The sequence below is a fragment of the Lagopus muta genome, chromosome Z, assembly GCF_023343835.1.
Source record: "Lagopus muta isolate bLagMut1 chromosome Z, bLagMut1 primary, whole genome shotgun sequence".
Classification (NCBI taxonomy): domain Eukaryota; kingdom Metazoa; phylum Chordata; class Aves; order Galliformes; family Phasianidae; genus Lagopus; species Lagopus muta.
In genome coordinates this window covers 28876879-28893651 of record NC_064472.1, presented here as the reverse complement: position 1 = coordinate 28893651, position 16773 = coordinate 28876879, and the positions used below count along the sequence as shown (strand labels likewise).

The following is a 16773-nucleotide window of genomic DNA, read 5'->3' as shown; positions in this document are numbered from 1 at the left end:
ATCTCCATTCTTACTTGCTTTAACTCCTGTGCATCCCAGAGAGTCACTATGGTGATTCTTCCCCACGGTTGCTCTAGTGACTAGATCTGTAAGAAACAGATAAGGAGGCTTCAAACATGATGTTCCTTCTCTTGGGAAAATTCTGGCATTTGCTGTATACCTCATTTTGCAACCTTACTCTGGCTCAGAAATTGAAATGCATACAAATGCACATTGTTGTGTTGCTTTTTTTTTCTTTTTTTTTTTTTTCTGATGATCAATCTGAAATAAATAAAGACATAAGCGTATTTTAAAACTTGTAACATGTAGCTACCTTTCCCTCTATGCACAGGAGGATCAAGTCCTTGGGAGAATAAAGATGATTGCTCCTTCAGTTGATGCAGTAATTGGCATCAGGAACAGCTATTCCTATAGGCAACCTGCCAGTAATTTGCTGGTACATTTCACAGCCATTTGCTTATACCAGAAGAAATTTGAGCCTCGGGCATCCTGGGTTCTGCAGAGGACTATGACCCAATCTCTTTTTTGGAATCTCATCCCACTCTTTCTTCCCCTTCCAGCTCCATGAATGCTCCCTATCTGCCTCAATTCTTTCTTTATTTTTTCTTTCCTTTTTTTTCCTTTTTTCCTCTGAAGGCAGGTTTATCTGTTTTCTTTCTCCTGCTTTCTTGTTCTACTGCAGTAACACCCAGCAAGGCACCGACAACAACAGAGAGCACATCTCTGCCCTCCACTTAAGTAACTCCAGAGGACAGGAAAAGGCCTTCCCAGTTTGCAGCCCTGGCAAGGTGAGTCCCAGTGTGATGGCAGTGGCACTGTGCATGCAGTGTGCTCTGTCACAGCAGAAGGGCACTGGGGCTGGATATGCATGGTGGTGCAGCAAATGGCTGCTCCAATCTTAAAGCCCCTCCACATGGAGCACTCAAGCGTAACACTCAGTCAAATGGCCCCATTCCAGAGAGAAGGACCAAAGGTTATCTTCCCCAGTATCGTTTTTCCAAATTAACAAACAGCTTTGAGTTCTCTGATGTTTTTCAGCTATTGACAAACGAAAGTTTCAGCTGTAGGCTACCGACACTGCCAAAGTTATTAGCAACTGAACAAAAGCTTACTTACAGAAGAAAGATTTGGCAGATACCAGCCCTCCCTACAAATCTAGATATAGGAAACACATTAAATTGTTGAGAATAATGTTTCAGCAGCATGGCTGTGGAACAGTTTGGTCTGGTAGCAAACTGTGAAACCATAACCAAGCAGGCAGTATATACAACACCTTGGATTAACTCCATTGTAACCTTTATACTCCACCATATCATCACTCATTTTATTTTCACTAGATATATCACAGAAGACTCCTATCTGAGGTATTCAGGATTCAAGATGATCCCTCAGAGATGGTTTCTGAAGTTCAAAGGCATGCAGTAAACTTTTCAGATGGCTCTGGTATTTTTTTAAAAGATGAATATGACTTTTCTGCATATGGGTAGGAAAGATTCATCTCACACACCATACATAAGCCGTCCCTCCTGCTAATATGCTATTGGGCACTGGCATGAAATACTTCCGTTGTTTAAGGGGAAATAAAAATGCTGCTACAATGTTTACACGCTGAAAAGAATTATTTCATGCATCCAAGAAAAATTATCATTTTGCCATCACATGTTATCAAAGTTAACAGTTGGGGTTGTGCCGCTACACAGAGATGCCTAACTCAAGCAGAACAGGTAGCAAATAAAACTATTTGCTATTTAGCCAGATGATCATTTAAGCAGTACTTACCTCATCTGCATTTTTTTCTCTTGCCGTCGGTATGCCGGAGAACATCTCACAAAATAAGAAAGGGTGGAGCTATGTAAATAGGGGCAGCTTTTATCTTGCTGCATTTTAAGTGTCAGGGTATAATACTATATGTTGCAAAAGCCTGCTGTTCACTTACAGCTGCAGAATGTAAACAAGCTTCAAAGCAAAAAGATTTTGCAGGAATTTATCAATTTCTCCTTTTAATTGAAATTTTTTAAGCACTGTAGCACAGCACAATGCATTTTGTAGCTCCTATTAAGCACCAACAAAATAGCTTTTCTATAGTAATACAAGAGCAAATAGGATTCAAGAGAAGTAATCTAATTTTTATCTAATTCCAGTAATGCGATTTTATCAAACCTTAGCTATAGCTGAGGAAATCATAGTGCTAAAATATTCTGCTTCACAAGCCAGCATAAATTCAAGTATTCAAGACTCTTCCTTGGTATTTTTGAGATGAATGAGAATATGGTGAAAAAAATAAAATGCACCCTGGCCTGTCAAGCTAGTACTTTGTGTACTCTGCACTCACACACACATAGCCTTCAGGATTTTTGAATGTGCAAAACAATTTACTTTGTTACTGTGGGACTAAGGTAATAGAAAGAGAGTGGTTTCTCTTGGAGGTATGCAGCTCTCTTCTAGGAAAAGCACCACGATTCAGTCAGCCTGACTTTAAAGGTAACACTGCACTTTTCCTACTGGACCTCCCTGTAAGCCAACTGGTGATGGCCTGATGCTATTTCATCAGGAAAGACATTTCTGGACATAGAAACAGGACAAAAATATCAATGGAATGTTTTATGGGAGTGAGAACTTGGCTACATTGGCAATATAATGACCTATTTCAAATTCATTCAGATAGTGGCAAGCTTCCTGTTCCTGGCAGTTGGCATACCAGCTATTATATGCACATCACTTACCATCATGCCTTCACACATACTAATAAGGTCCACATCAGCACCACTTACATGGGACTGAAAAATACATTAAATTTGAAGAGCTGCAAAGGATAGGAAAGCTTTTTCTTGGCTGGATGCCTAGTAAATATTGTTTAGCAAGTGCTATAAGATCTTGCGACAGGAGGCATGAAACTGCGATAGTAGTAACTATGTTCTTCCCTTCTTTACATGGCACTCTGCATCTGGCACTTACCGAACTACAAAGCCTCCCAACACCTCATGAGATCATTCTCTCAGCTCCATAGATAAGGAGACAAAAACAGGAAAATCAAGGTCAATGTTTCTGCACTTAATAGCAAATACAGTCCCACATTTCATACTTCAGGAAACAAGAAATCCAATTATACAGAGGACCTCAAGAGACAAAGCTCAGTGGCTTAAAAACTAAAACAAAATTTCTTTTATATTCTGTTGATTAAATCTAATATTTCTCCGTACTTAAAGCAAAGGATTATCAGTACAAGGCACCATGGAAAATAAACTGTATTTTTAAAACGTAGGAGTTACACTACTAAAAACTGGGGACATTTACTTATTTTCATATTCAAGAACTTATTTATTTAAAATCAAGAAAAGTACATTTCAGACTTACTTTTTCCAGAGCTGGAAAAGAAGGACAGCTATTTTATACCACCTTATAACATTCGGAAATTATTCCTATTAGCAGATCTCAAGAAACCTGAAGAGAAAAATTCTACATCCATTTTGTACAGACAGGGTATTTATTTATTCAGTTTTGACTAATAGGTCATATTAGATGCAGTCAAAGAACATGCACTTAACATTTAGCCTGTGTAATATCTCACAGCGTCATTTATTTATTTACAAAGTGTGTTTACATGTACTTAACTGAAGAATAATGTAATACTTCTTATCACCTTTATGATGGATGGATCACACTCTCATTCTTATCCTTGAACAGTGTTATGGAACTTAATATCAAAAAGTTATTACTGGTGTTTACATTGTATGTAATAACTTACCAGCCACCAGCTGTATTTATATCATGAGGGCAGCAATCTTGCATTTTGGTACAGTACCCCTGGTAATTTTTCTTTTACAACTCTGGAAAAAGCTCTGGTATTCTGAAATACGCCAGACAGTACTCACTGAAACCCACTACCTCTAAAGAAATATGCCAGTAAGAAATACATTATGATTGTCACAGCTAAGCAATTTCTAAGACTAAAGGGATTCTGACTGATTTCATTGCAAAATAATAAATAGTTAATGTAACACAGAAAAATTAAATTTATAGTGGAGATGCCACACAGTAGATGAGAAGACTTTGCTCTCCACTCAAAATAAAGAAACAAATAAAAATCATGCAAAGGGCAACAGTGAGACAACAACGTTGCAAAGGGCAACAGCACACCTCGGCAAACAAAGCACTGGGTTTGTCATGAAAAACTCATTGGGTTCATATATTGATATATATGGCTTTTTGGTTCTTTATTAGATGCAGAGCCTGAGAAACAGCAGTGCTCATATTGTACTTTGAGAGAGGTGGTTTTTTTTCCCCCGTGGCAGGAAGTCAGAAATCCTGCTGATGGACCAGTTTATAAGAAACAGATGATGTAACTTTGATAAAGCTCTCTTCTGGTTTCACAAACCAAAGTGTTTCAGACAAATAGGCAGGAAATGCATTCAGACATGCTGTTTTCTGCGAAATATGCAAAAAGATCAAGATCCCAAAGAGTGAAGAGAAATAGACAAGGAATTAAAGCATTTATCAAGTTACTGTTTGAATACTAAGTCATGTGTTTGTGTTGTGTTCAGGAAACTACATGTCTACTGCAAATAGTGAAGTTTCTCCTTCCTTTAAGTACCAGAGGTGCTGGAATTGATAATCATGTCAAGAGACAAAATGATGCAAGTAAAAGGAAATCATTTATTTATATATTTGTTTAAAATATTATTACAGTGATAGACCATTATTTTAAAAGGAAGACCATTTGTATTCATTCAAAACTAGCCTGTTAAGCATATATTTTTAAACTCTAATTTTCAATACAGAAAATGAAAGAAAATTATATTTTACAAATAGCTATTTTTATAGATCTTATGAAAAACGTGTTCAAAAATAATTGCAGAAATCTGCCTCTTTAAAAGTACAAAAAATCATTACTGTGCTGAAGATATCTTTCTGAAAAGCCAAAAATATTTAAGTCAACAGTTGAGTCCACATCAAACCCTACTGAGAGCAGTAGTGACATAAAAAGGAAGAGCACTGTACGAATCAAAACTGATTTTGTTTGTCTTAATCCCGTACATATTTGTATTTGCTTAAAAAATGTTTTACAAAAACTGCTATTATTAAACCTAACATCCTTCCCTATTGGCAGAAAAAAAATGAGCTAGTGCAATTGTCTCTGTTTATTAAAGTGTCTCCTCTTCTGACTGTGAATCTTCTATTACTCAAAGAGAATTTTTCCACTAACTTCAAACAAAAATTTTCTTCAGTCTATCGCTGTGTAATCCGTTTTACTCTCACTTGGTTTTCCCTCCTAGTTTCAAAATGAAAAGTATTACAAAATCTTTATTACTTAACTGAAGAAGTAATAACTCAAGTACTTTATCTGACGAGGCTTACGTATAAACTGCCTCACTGTAAAACCAACTGCTTAATTAACTCAAAACCAATCGCAACTAATGCTGCTTGACTTTTTAGTCAGCTATAACCAGTCTAAAACAGTGTGTGTGTGTGTCTTTCTGTCTGTCTTCGTCTCTTCATTACTTCCTTTATTGCCCCTTCTGGCACTTCTTCTGGAACGAGCTTTTTAAGAAGGTGCGGTATCCTGGATCATCCACATACTCATTCTTAAAACGGGAACTCAGTACTCTCTGTCTCTTCTTTTCTCCCAGGATAATATCCGCTCCATAAAACGTGTCTTCAAATCTCATGTCAGACGCTGTAGACTAAAACCAGACATTAAATACACATTAGACTTGGTGCACACTACCACGTTCTGATATATTTTAGTGGAGTTACATGGAAGTACAGGTACATTCCACTAGATCACCATGGCATCATCACTAACTGTATGATGGATTATTCAGATACGACACAGTTTGTAGAAAAATGTATAAATACTAAATGTATAGTTTAAACACACATTTTAAAGTACAATTCTTACTTTACCATGTTTTGCATGTTCATAAATTAAGCTTTTAGATCTTTAGTGTTCCTTAGAATTGTGATTAATACCAGCTAGGTATGGTTTTATCCAGAACTCAGAAAATCACACTCTTTCAGGATGCAAAACAGCAACACAGAAATAACACAACTGTTGGGCAGCTTCACTCCCAGCAGTATCAAGTATTATCCACATCTGTGTTTTATTCAGATATGTTTTAAGTGCAATGTACCTCAAGGACTTCTGTTAACAAACCTGTATGCTAGTTGATTTACTAAGAGCTGAAATCAACAGCTGGTTCTCAGTAAACTTAAAGGATCAACTGTGACAAAGAAGCAGGATGGCAAACAGCCATCCATTTGGGGAAAAACAGTGGCAGAGAGGTTGGAACCAACTTCTATTACTTGAGTCATGGTAAAATTTCCACACTTAGGAAAAACTCTGGTTAGAAGAAATTAGTGTCATATATTTCAAGAAGGGGAAACAATTCAGCATGAGGAGGTGAAGGAAGTGTTAAACATACCTTGAGGAATAAATCCTTTTTTTATAGAATCTGAGGGAACTGTGGAGAATCATGGAAAGGCCTGTGTATAGACTGGATATTGTAGCTGACCAAATTCAGTGTTTTTTAACCTATATCTAATGTCCATATAAATTGAATGGTGACAGATGCAAAAATAAAATACTGAACTATAAAAATATCGTTTTTAAAAGAGCATGAACTCAGTTATGGCCATAATGATATTCTTACTGAAATGCAACAGTTTTTGTTCTACAGGACATGCAATTAATTATGAAAGTTTTATGTAAGTCATCTCCTTAAAAAGAAAAAAAAATAACCAATTGAGTTCTGAATATAATTAAAAAACACTGAAGAACATATTGAATATATCCAGATGGTTTGTTCAACATTTTCCATGACATCTTTCCTAACCCTAGATAATTAGGACACTGAAAGATGTTTGCATTTACCACAAATAACTGGCCAAAAGTTGTCTCAGTCAGGAACATCTGATTATTGCACCTCCAACTGGAAAGAGCTGTCCTAATCTCATTCTATTCCTTCAGTAAATCCTGCCAGTGGGCACTCACTGACAACCTCAGTTTTCTCTGTCTTTCTTCTACCTCTCACTTTCCTGCCCCATTCACACATTACGAAAACCATTGCCCCTGACACAGCCCAAAAATGTGCAGCCTCCACAAAGGGGATAGCTGCTGAGGACTGACTGAAAGGAGGCACTGATGGAAGAAGCAAGCAGGCAAGAAGCAAAAAAAAAGGGAAGTCAAAGTTACTTATCTATACATATGTGTGATGCTGTTAGTTAGGCCATCGAACTAATCCAAGCTGAATATGCCTGAAGAATCCAGTCTACACATTACTCCCCTACCATGCCACATACCCAGCTCTCAAAAATCAAATTAATGTCACATAACAGATATGTAAGCAGGTTTTGTGTATGAGACCGCCACCTTGCAGCAATGAAAACTACACTGTGCACTGTTCTCCCTTTCAAAGCTTCATTTTTCTAATAAGAGAGTTATCCTTTTTTCACACAATACTGAATTATTTCTCTTATTTATGAGAACAACTTAGCATCTTTATGCTTTGTTGTTAGATTAAGTAAGGTAATTCAACTTACTAGGCACAGTTTTGAACAAAGAATGCTAAATGAGAACACGGACTTGAGATGAGCACAATGCATTTCTGAGTAGAATTAGTATTGAATTGAACTGCACAAACATCTAGCATTAGTGACAAAGACAGATCTGTTTCCTCCAATATCTGTATGGCAGAACTTTCCCTTTTCAAACTTCTGCTCCTCAGGAACCTCAGCTGTTTTCTGAATGGCATATAGTTAACCAGCGGATGTTGTCTGGAACCACAAGAAACTGCAAAAATATGAGGCTCTGGTTTTAAACTAAAGAACAGCGAAATGCTCTAAGTCCTGTTAGTGATATTAATGAGTTTTCATGAAACATGGTGTTCTGTTTCTGAGGACGAGTTAATTGCATTTTTATTAAATTAAAAGCATTTAAAATCTCAAAGCTCTGATAATTTGGAAAGTTTTTCAAAAGCTGTGGACATCATAAAAACATTCTGAAAGAACATAACATTTATCTATTTTAAAATTTAAAATATTACTCATGATCTGACAGATATTCTACCACAATGACTCCTTTGGGAGACAAGAATTAGGCAGCATTTGCCTGTATTAGCAATACAACAAATCCTTCTCACTAGCAAACGTGAACTTGTGCTAATTGCTGTGCAAAATCTGTACAAATTAAAATAAAAAGTAAGAATAAAGCCAGGGATAGCATTGTTGGCATTTTGAGCATGTAAATACCATGAAGTTATCAGAAAATACTCACAAAACGGGCTTTCACTCTTTTAGGAAGCTCTTCATCTAGAGTATAGATCTCTTCTCTCTTCATTAATATTTGAGAACCATCCTCAAACTCAACCTAATTGGAAAAAAAAAAAAAAAAAAAAAGATTATTAAAAAAAAAATCATGATTTAACTCTGGGAAGTTTCTGGGAATGTCTGAATAAAAATGCATCTGCAAGCAGAGATTTGAACATAAATAATTTCTATTTTAGTGAAATTAAGATAAAACAGAAAAAAAATGTTATTTCTTAGAATGTTCATTAGAGCAAAAAAAACATCTGAGCAAAGAGACTTCAAAATCAACACTGACACACACACACAATAAAATAAAGTTTATTAGGAATGCAGAGCAGAAACAACACAGACAAAATAATTTTGTAGGACCGATGTATTAAAACGTCTTCATGTCATTTTAATTTGCCTCATTTTAATTCCTTGCTTCTAATAAATAAATAAATAAATTTAATTTTAACATCCTGTGCTTCAAGGTTGAGGAAGACGATGTCAAAAGAAACTAAGTATGAGTGACAACTAGGGAAATAGCAGTTAACAGAATTTTATTGAATCTGATGGAATTTCTTTAAAATGCTCTGTTCAGAAGATGAAAAGCTTTATCATGCTTAGGTTTAGATTTAATCCAACATGAACCCCGTTAGCAGAAAATGAGAAAGGAAATGTAACTAGGTGTGGGGAATGTTAAAATGCTGAGGCTTTGAAGCATTTATGCCTTTTCAGTAGCTGCTGATTTTTTTTTTCATACTTCATCTAACAATTGTGACTTTCAGCTATTATCTAGGACTGCAGTTCTAGTTCCTATAGAAACTGTACTTAAAAGTTTGGCAAGAACTTAAAAGAAGCCCCATTCCGTTTATGATACCACTTGAATGACAACAGACATATTGGAATAATAAGTCCAAATGCAAACATATAAAAACATTACTAAAGTGTTATCGTAGATAAATCTGAAAAATCATGTATTTGAACTTGTAGATGGAGTGGGTTTTGTAGGTCCAAATTAAAACCTTGCCTTGACTGAGAGTGTCAGATTAATTTTAACAACTGAAGAATCCAACAGAGTATATCCACTGTCAAAAGTAAGGGTACAGGTGTATGCACTATTAACTTCTTTAAGAGCAAGATCTCTTTAAAAACAATTTAAAAGGGATGCATAAATCCAGAGCACATTTAAAATCCAAAGAAAACTCCACAGAGCAAGATATGTAAAAAAATCACAGAAGTCATCTTTGCCCCTCTGTTCCTGTTACTAACCCTACAGGCCAAGTCAGCGAGTGGTACTCTAGTGGAACATAAAGTTCCCTTTGGTTTAAACTTGTTTAAACGATGGCCATTTTATTATTTTTCACCATTATCTGTGAGCAGACTTTCTGTTTTTCCTCCTCTTTACTGCACAGTACATTTCATAGTATGTTTTTGCTTCGTATCTGCAGTAATGCTTGTTATGCATCACCAGTGAAAGAATCAGGCAGGAAATAAAATCCCTTGGTTCCATGCAATGAGAAAATTAATGGGCAAAGACTTTTGTTTTAATAGCAGGGTAAAGAGGGAGGAGACTGCTTCATACCACAGAATTTTACAAGTTTGCTGTGTGAAATATGTTCAACTTTGCAACTGGAAAGTTTTCAGCTATAATTCAGCATGAAACTGCACTGGAAATGTATTTGCCATAATGTTAAAGGCAAACATAAGCACTTCTCTAAGACTTCCAGTTGTTTTGTGATTCATGCAAAATACAAAACCATTGTCTCTAATAACTCAAACTTATTCCAGACTGCATATACTACATCATCAATCATCTGTTTTATCCAGCAATTTATTTTATTTGCACTTCTGCAGTTGCACTGGGTCTGTGTACCACTTTACTCTCTCCATGAGATTTTCTTTCATCACGACAACAAGATTAAAGGATCAGTGGAAAATGTAGAAAACAACAGGGTGAATAATTTAATCATCTCAAATGAAAATCTAAAATAAACACTGAAAACAATCATACCTACATTAAAAATGACATCACACAGATAGACATCATTAACAGTTTCATTTGAAATGAACACTTACTCCATTTGCAGGTATAACTCTGCTTGGGGATTGTGTGGGGTAACTGGATGGCAAATGTTAAGCTAGATGACACAAATTCTAGCACATTTTGTCATAGCTCCTGCATGCATAAGCATTGTCAAATTCTGTACAAATGTCTCAAGAACATGAGAACAATTCACAGATTTATCTGTATTTGGATATTTGAACAGATTTGTTGTATCAGATGACAGTTGTTTCAGAGATTCGTTTTCAGTTTCTCCTTTTGTGGTACAATATAACAGAACACGAAAGAGTAAGAGATTCTTTTGGTATGAGAATCTCAAGTGTCCAACAGAGATCAGAAAACAGTGTGCGTATGTGCATGTGTCCTGGAGGCTGTGTTGGAAACCACATAAGATAAATAAGAAGCACTACTCATTTGTCTTGGAGTTAATCTTGCACCTTGCATGTCACAGACTTTCTGTAATCTGTGGTCATGTTTGGCAGTCCTGTCATACAGATTAAAATGCTTGCAAAATTTCAGAAATCCTGTATAGTACAACTTGGACACCCTTTAATCTTTGCTGTTTCCCCAGTTTGTTTAAAAAGTTTGTTTTATTAAAAGCAGTTCACAGTAGTCTCTCATACTTATTATCCACTTCTGGTAGTTCAGGTTGGCAATGAGGTCAGAGAAGCCTGAGGCTATTAAAGGAACTTCAGGGTTTTGGGGCAGTCAGTTGAAGGATTGGAAGTGCTTTATTATCTTCATCAATGACACTGATGGGGTTGGGTGCAGCCTCAGCAAGTCTGTAGATGACATCAAGCTGTGGGGTGCAGTCAACACATTCAACACATCAGAAGGACAGGATGCCTGCCAGAGGGACCTAGACAGGCTAGGGCACTGGGCCTCAGTGAACCTCATGAGGTTCAACAAATCCAAATACAAGATCATGCACCTGTGTTGAGGTAACACCCACTACCTCTCCTATGAAAACAGGTTGAAAGAGCTGGGGCTGCTCAGCTTGGAAAAGAGAAGGCTGCAAGGTGGCCTGATTACAGCCTTTCAGTATCTAAAGGGGAGCTACAGAAAAGAAGGGGACAGACTTTTTAGCACGGTCTGTGGTGACAGAACAAGAGGAAATGGTTTCAAATTTAAAGTGGGTAAATTTAGGTTGGATATAAGGAAAAAATCTTTTACAGCAAGGGTGGTGAGGAGCTGGAACAGGTTGCCCAGAGATGTAATTGATGCCCTTCCTGGGAAACTTTCAAGGCCAGGCTGGATCATGCCCTGGGCAATGTGATCTAGCTGCGCATGTCCCATTCACTGAAGGGGAGCTGGGACCAGATGACCTTTAAAGATCCTTTCTAACTCTAAAAATTCTGTGATTCTATCATAAATGCACAGGAACAGGCTGACTCCAGTGCCAGAAAATGAGCTGGTGGGGAAGAGGTCACACCTCAAGTACTGCGTTCAGTTTTGGCCCCCAAAACTAAAAGCAGATATTGAGGCCCTGGAGTGGGCAATGAAGGGCAACAAAGTTAGTGAGGGGTTTTGACCACAAGCTTTTTGAGTAGTGGGTGAGGGAACTGGGACTGTTTAGTCTGGAGGAGAGGAATCTAAGAGGAGATCTCATCTTTCGGTACAACTACCTAAAGGAGGTTGTGGTGAGGTGGGATTAGTGTCTTCTCCTAGGTAACAACAATTGGACGATAGTGATCTGAAGTTGCACCACGGGACGTTCAGGTTGGATATTCGGAAAAATTTCTTCTCAAATGGTGTGGGTGCACACTGAAAGAGGCTACCCAAGGAAGGGATAGAGGCACGTTCATGAAATGTACAGATGTGGCATTTAGAGACATGGTTTTGTGGCTTGGGCACTGGGCCTCGGTGAAATTCATGAGGAAACTCATGAGGTGATGGATCGATGATTTGATGACCTTACTGGTCTTCTCCAAACTTAATAATCCTATAACTGCTATGCTGAGGAACTGCAAAAACTGCAGACCCTACTAACATCCTTATGCTAGTCTATTTTCTATTATACTACTTTTATCATGTTGTCTCAGAGGTCCTAAATGAGACAAAAATCTCTTTTTTTTTTTTACTATTTTGGTTTTAAACAACCATATTAATCTAATCTCACAGTATTCCTTAGAAGACCAACTGTTTAGAAGATTAAATGATTAGAAGATTACTGTTACTGTAGAACAATCTTTGTATTTCATTAAAAAAAAACAAACACAACTTTTCACTTTCACAAAATAATACATCTTCTAAATATAAGCAAAAGGGTAACATTTAGAGACTAACTCAAGGGATCAGGCATTTGAAGACCTGAGTTTGATTGCAAGTCATTGGCAAACTGAGAAGGTCAATGCAGCATATCATTTAGCCTCCCTGTGCCTTAATTTATCTGCAGATATAATAGCAAATTTACCATTTTTGTACAGTAATGTGAAGCCTTCAGATGAAAAGAGTTACATAAGTGAAAATGATTATATATATATAAAAGAAATGTACCTAGATTCTCATTCTTCAAGAAGTAGTATTATTATTGTGATTGTTTTATTGCAGTTTCTACCATTCACTTCAGTACTCAAAGCTGCTGACTGATTTTTTCTCAAAGGCAAGTACAAAAAAAACCAACGATTATTGTGTCTCTGAAATCAGAAGTCAGCTTTTTAGCCTTAAAAGGCTTTTAAAGCTGCAGTGTTCAGTTTCATTTTGGCTTTGCTAAGGATAAAATGCTCCTTAGATTATGTGTTAATTAATTCAAAAGTACCTTGCACAAATGGAAGTGGAGCTATTTTCACTCTTCTTTTTACTGTTTTTCCTTCCATCCTTTCACAAAATGCCTGGGGCACATTGTGGTCACAAAGTATTAATAGATTTTATCTCATTAATAGTGTAATTACCTGAAATCAAATAAATAAATGACCAATTTGGAGATAGTAAGTAAATGACTTGGAAAAAAATAACTATTTCTCTTAATATTCTACCTGTTCACCTTACAAAATGAAAAATGTTGTCACATGCTGGATGGATGGGGGGAGAGCGGTAGATGTAGTCTATCTTGATTTTAGAAAGGCATTTGATACCGTCTCCCATGACATCCTTATAACAAATCTGAGGAAGTGTGGGATAGACGAGTGGACAGTGAGGTGGGTTGAGAACTGGCTGACTGGCAGAGCACAGAGGGTCGTCGTTGGTGGTACAGAGTCTGGCTGGAGACCTGTAACCAGTGGTGTCCCCCAGGGGTCGGTGCTGGGTCCGGTCTTGTTCAACATCTTCATCAATGACCTTGATGAGGGGACAGTGGCCACCCTCAGCAAGTTTGCTGATGATACGAAGTTGGGAGGATTGGCTGACACGCCTGAAGGCCGTGCTGCCATTCAGCGAGACCTGGACAGGCTGGAGAGCTGGGCAGAAAAAAACCAGATGAGGTTCAACAAAAGCAAGTGTAGAGTCTTGCATCTGGGGAGGAATAATTGCATGCACCAGTACAGGGGGATGAGCTGCTGGAGAGGAGCTCTGCAGAGAGGGACCTGGGTGTCCTGGTGGACGACAGGTTGGCCATGAGCCAGCAGTGTGCCCTTGTGGCCAAGAGGGCCAATGGCATCCTGGGGTACATTAAAAAGAGCGTGGCCAGCAGGTCGAGGGAGGTGATCCTCTCCCTCTACTCTGCCTGGTAAGGCCTCATCTGGAGTACTGCATCCAGTTCTGGGCTCCCCAGTACAAAAAGGACAGGGATCTCTTGGAAAGAGTCCAGCGGAGGGCCACGAAGATGGTGAAGGGCCTGGAGCATCTCTCCTATGAAGAAAGGCTGAGTGAACTGGGTCTATTTAGCCGTGAGAAAAGACGACTGAGAGGGGACCTGATCCAGGTCTATAAATATCTAAGGTGTGGGGGCAGAATGGCGAGGCTGGACTCTTTTCAGTGGTGAATGGAGACAGGACAAGGGGAAACGGCTGGAAACTGCAGCATAGGAAGTTCCACACAAATGTGCGCAAGAACTTCTTTACAGTGAGGTGACGGAGCACTGGAACAGGCTGCCCAGGGAGGTGGTGGAGTCTCCTTCTCTGGAGATGTTCAAGACCTGCCTGGATGCCTACCTGTGCTACCTGGTGTAGGGAACCTGCTTTGGCAGGGGGGTTGGACTCGATGATCTCTGGAGGTCCCTTCCAACCCCTGCAATTCTGTGATTCTGTGATTCTGTGAAGACTACTGATTGAGTTCTATTAAAAAATCATTCTTTTTAATTTCATGGGATCAAGCAAAACATCAGCTCGGAACAAATGCACAGTACTAGTTAATGTTTTAGACAGCATTATGTGCTGGTTTAAAGGCATCAGCAGTTTACAATTTAGTCCATACTCCTGCAGCTCTGAACTTGTGGTCTGCCACTCCAATGCTAGAGCTGAATAAGCAATAAAGACATCTCAAAAATAGGCATCTGGTAATAAATATAGACACTCACCTGATACATGTGAGCTGTGTTTGGTCCCAGATACTTTGCACCATACAGCTTTCCATCAGGCCACTTCACTTGAACAACCTCTCCCTCTGCAGGTGGGCCCAGCTTTAGGCAATCTCTGCTCTATTTACAAAGAAGGATGGATTCTCACGTCAGGGAGTGAGCTAATACACTTTGAATATACTTTGAAATTACCAATAAGCTGCTTCTTACAACTTGATAATTGGAGAAGATTTATTACTATGTGTGTTTCAAGTTTTATAATCCTGCTAATGGGCTAACAGAAGATACTGTTAGCCTTTATGAAAATGAAATACTGACCACAGAAACTCTCTTAACAGCTTGATGCTGCATTGGCAAGGCAACATATGCATAAATCAGATAGCTATCAGCAACTGTGATACATTTCCCCAAATTAATTTCTGTCACACACTGAAAATAAAGATCACTAAAGAGCAATTGAATATGCGCAACAATTTCCTTTCCATATTCAAATAACTCATGTTTTGTTAATTGCAGCACAATTTTCCTAGATGCTAACTTCGCTGACTGAAAAATGCAGTTATAGATCAAACTATAAATGGTGAGAATGTCAATGAGTTCTTTGCATAGCTGATGGAGAAACACTGAAATAGTCTAAATACATATGATGAAGAACAGGTGAGGCTTTCTGTTTGGCTTGTTATTTTTCATGAGTTACAAAACACGTTTTTTTCCTGCGTTTTGGCAAATTTTGTGCCTGATTTGTTGAGAATGTCAGAGCAGCACAGTTTGTACTTGCTATGGCTTCTTTTGCCTCACATGGTTCAGGTCAGACCCGAGTAACTTATGTGCGGAACACACTGTTCATATCAGAAACAGTACGATGGACATGGGAAAGACCATGCCAGCTCTGTGCTCAGTGATTCCTTTGAAACCACGTGTGACAAATATTCACTCCCCCAAAAGCATTTGTACTTTGTAGAGACTACCTCAAAACACTTGTGATGCAGATTAGAGCTAGTTTAGTGGTTTTCTCCTACAGGTGAGAGGAACTACTCAGTTCATGCTATCTGAGCTCACTGCTAAGAGGCAAAACAGGAAGGGAGAAGAAAGAGCCAAGGGGTCAGATGCAAGGACTCAGGGATAAGGTTCTCTGGGATCTGGTGTTATCTCAAGTTGCTGTGGTACTTTCACTGTTTTCAGTCTCACATTTAAATAGAATAATTACCAAAATGTATTGTTGGCTTCACCTGCCTCTTCTAACTGAAGCCAGGGATTATGACAAAGAACTTAAAATGTGGGAGCAAAAATACACTACAGCAATCCTTACTGGAGTGTGATCTTGTTACAATACTGCATTAGCCCAATTCAAGCCTGGTAAATTGTCTTTAATCACATATATCCATGAAATTGATTCATCTCATGAGAAAAACAGAATAATGCTGGGCTTTTGCAGGAACACACATTCTTAAAAAACAGATGACAGCACTGTCTGTCTCTATTGTCTCTCAGGCGCTCTCCAAGGGGACAGCTCTAAGACATGTCATCTGTGTTTGCCCGAGAAGGGCTTTTATGACAGACACAGAATGATACATCCTTTTAGTATCACCAAATATCCAATGGGTCCGCCCACTTATGGGGTTGGAAACGGCATTCCAGTATACTCTTCTCAGTATTTCCACAGGAAAGAGAGAGGAAGTTTTTTTCCTTGGTGATGACTACAAAGATGTTCAGCAACATTATTATACTTATTATACTTTTCCCCTATCAATTCCTAAAGCATAAGAAATAATTTTTAAAAAGTCTTGACAAAGTGTCTTCAAACAAACTTTTAAAAAGCATCATGGAATTTTGTAAATTTCCTTAAAACAAACAATCTATCAAGAATATCAAGCCAAACATTAATTTTCCAAGAAAAAAAGCCTTTCGTGAATTGTCCCTCTGTATCTTGCAGAAGAAAAAAGTCTCACAGCTTCTCTCGGTCAGCTAA

At 38.0% G+C, this 16773-nt stretch overlaps 1 protein-coding gene across 4 annotated transcripts in view; it reads right to left on the bottom strand.

Annotated features, from left to right (window-relative positions):
• Positions 1-3388: 3388 nt before the first annotated feature.
• KDM4C (lysine demethylase 4C) overlaps positions 3389-16773 on the bottom strand; it is a 297078-nt gene continuing 283693 nt past the window's right edge. For all 4 annotated transcript variants that reach the window (XM_048930999.1, XM_048930997.1, XM_048930998.1 and 1 more), the window contains 3 exons: positions 14805-14924; positions 8273-8365; positions 3389-5681 (listed from right to left, as the gene is read on the bottom strand). In XM_048930999.1, coding sequence (XP_048786956.1) covers positions 5505-5681; positions 8273-8365; positions 14805-14924 — 390 coding nt within the window. In that variant the 3' untranslated portion in view covers positions 3389-5504. The remainder of the gene's footprint in view (positions 5682-8272; positions 8366-14804; positions 14925-16773) is intronic.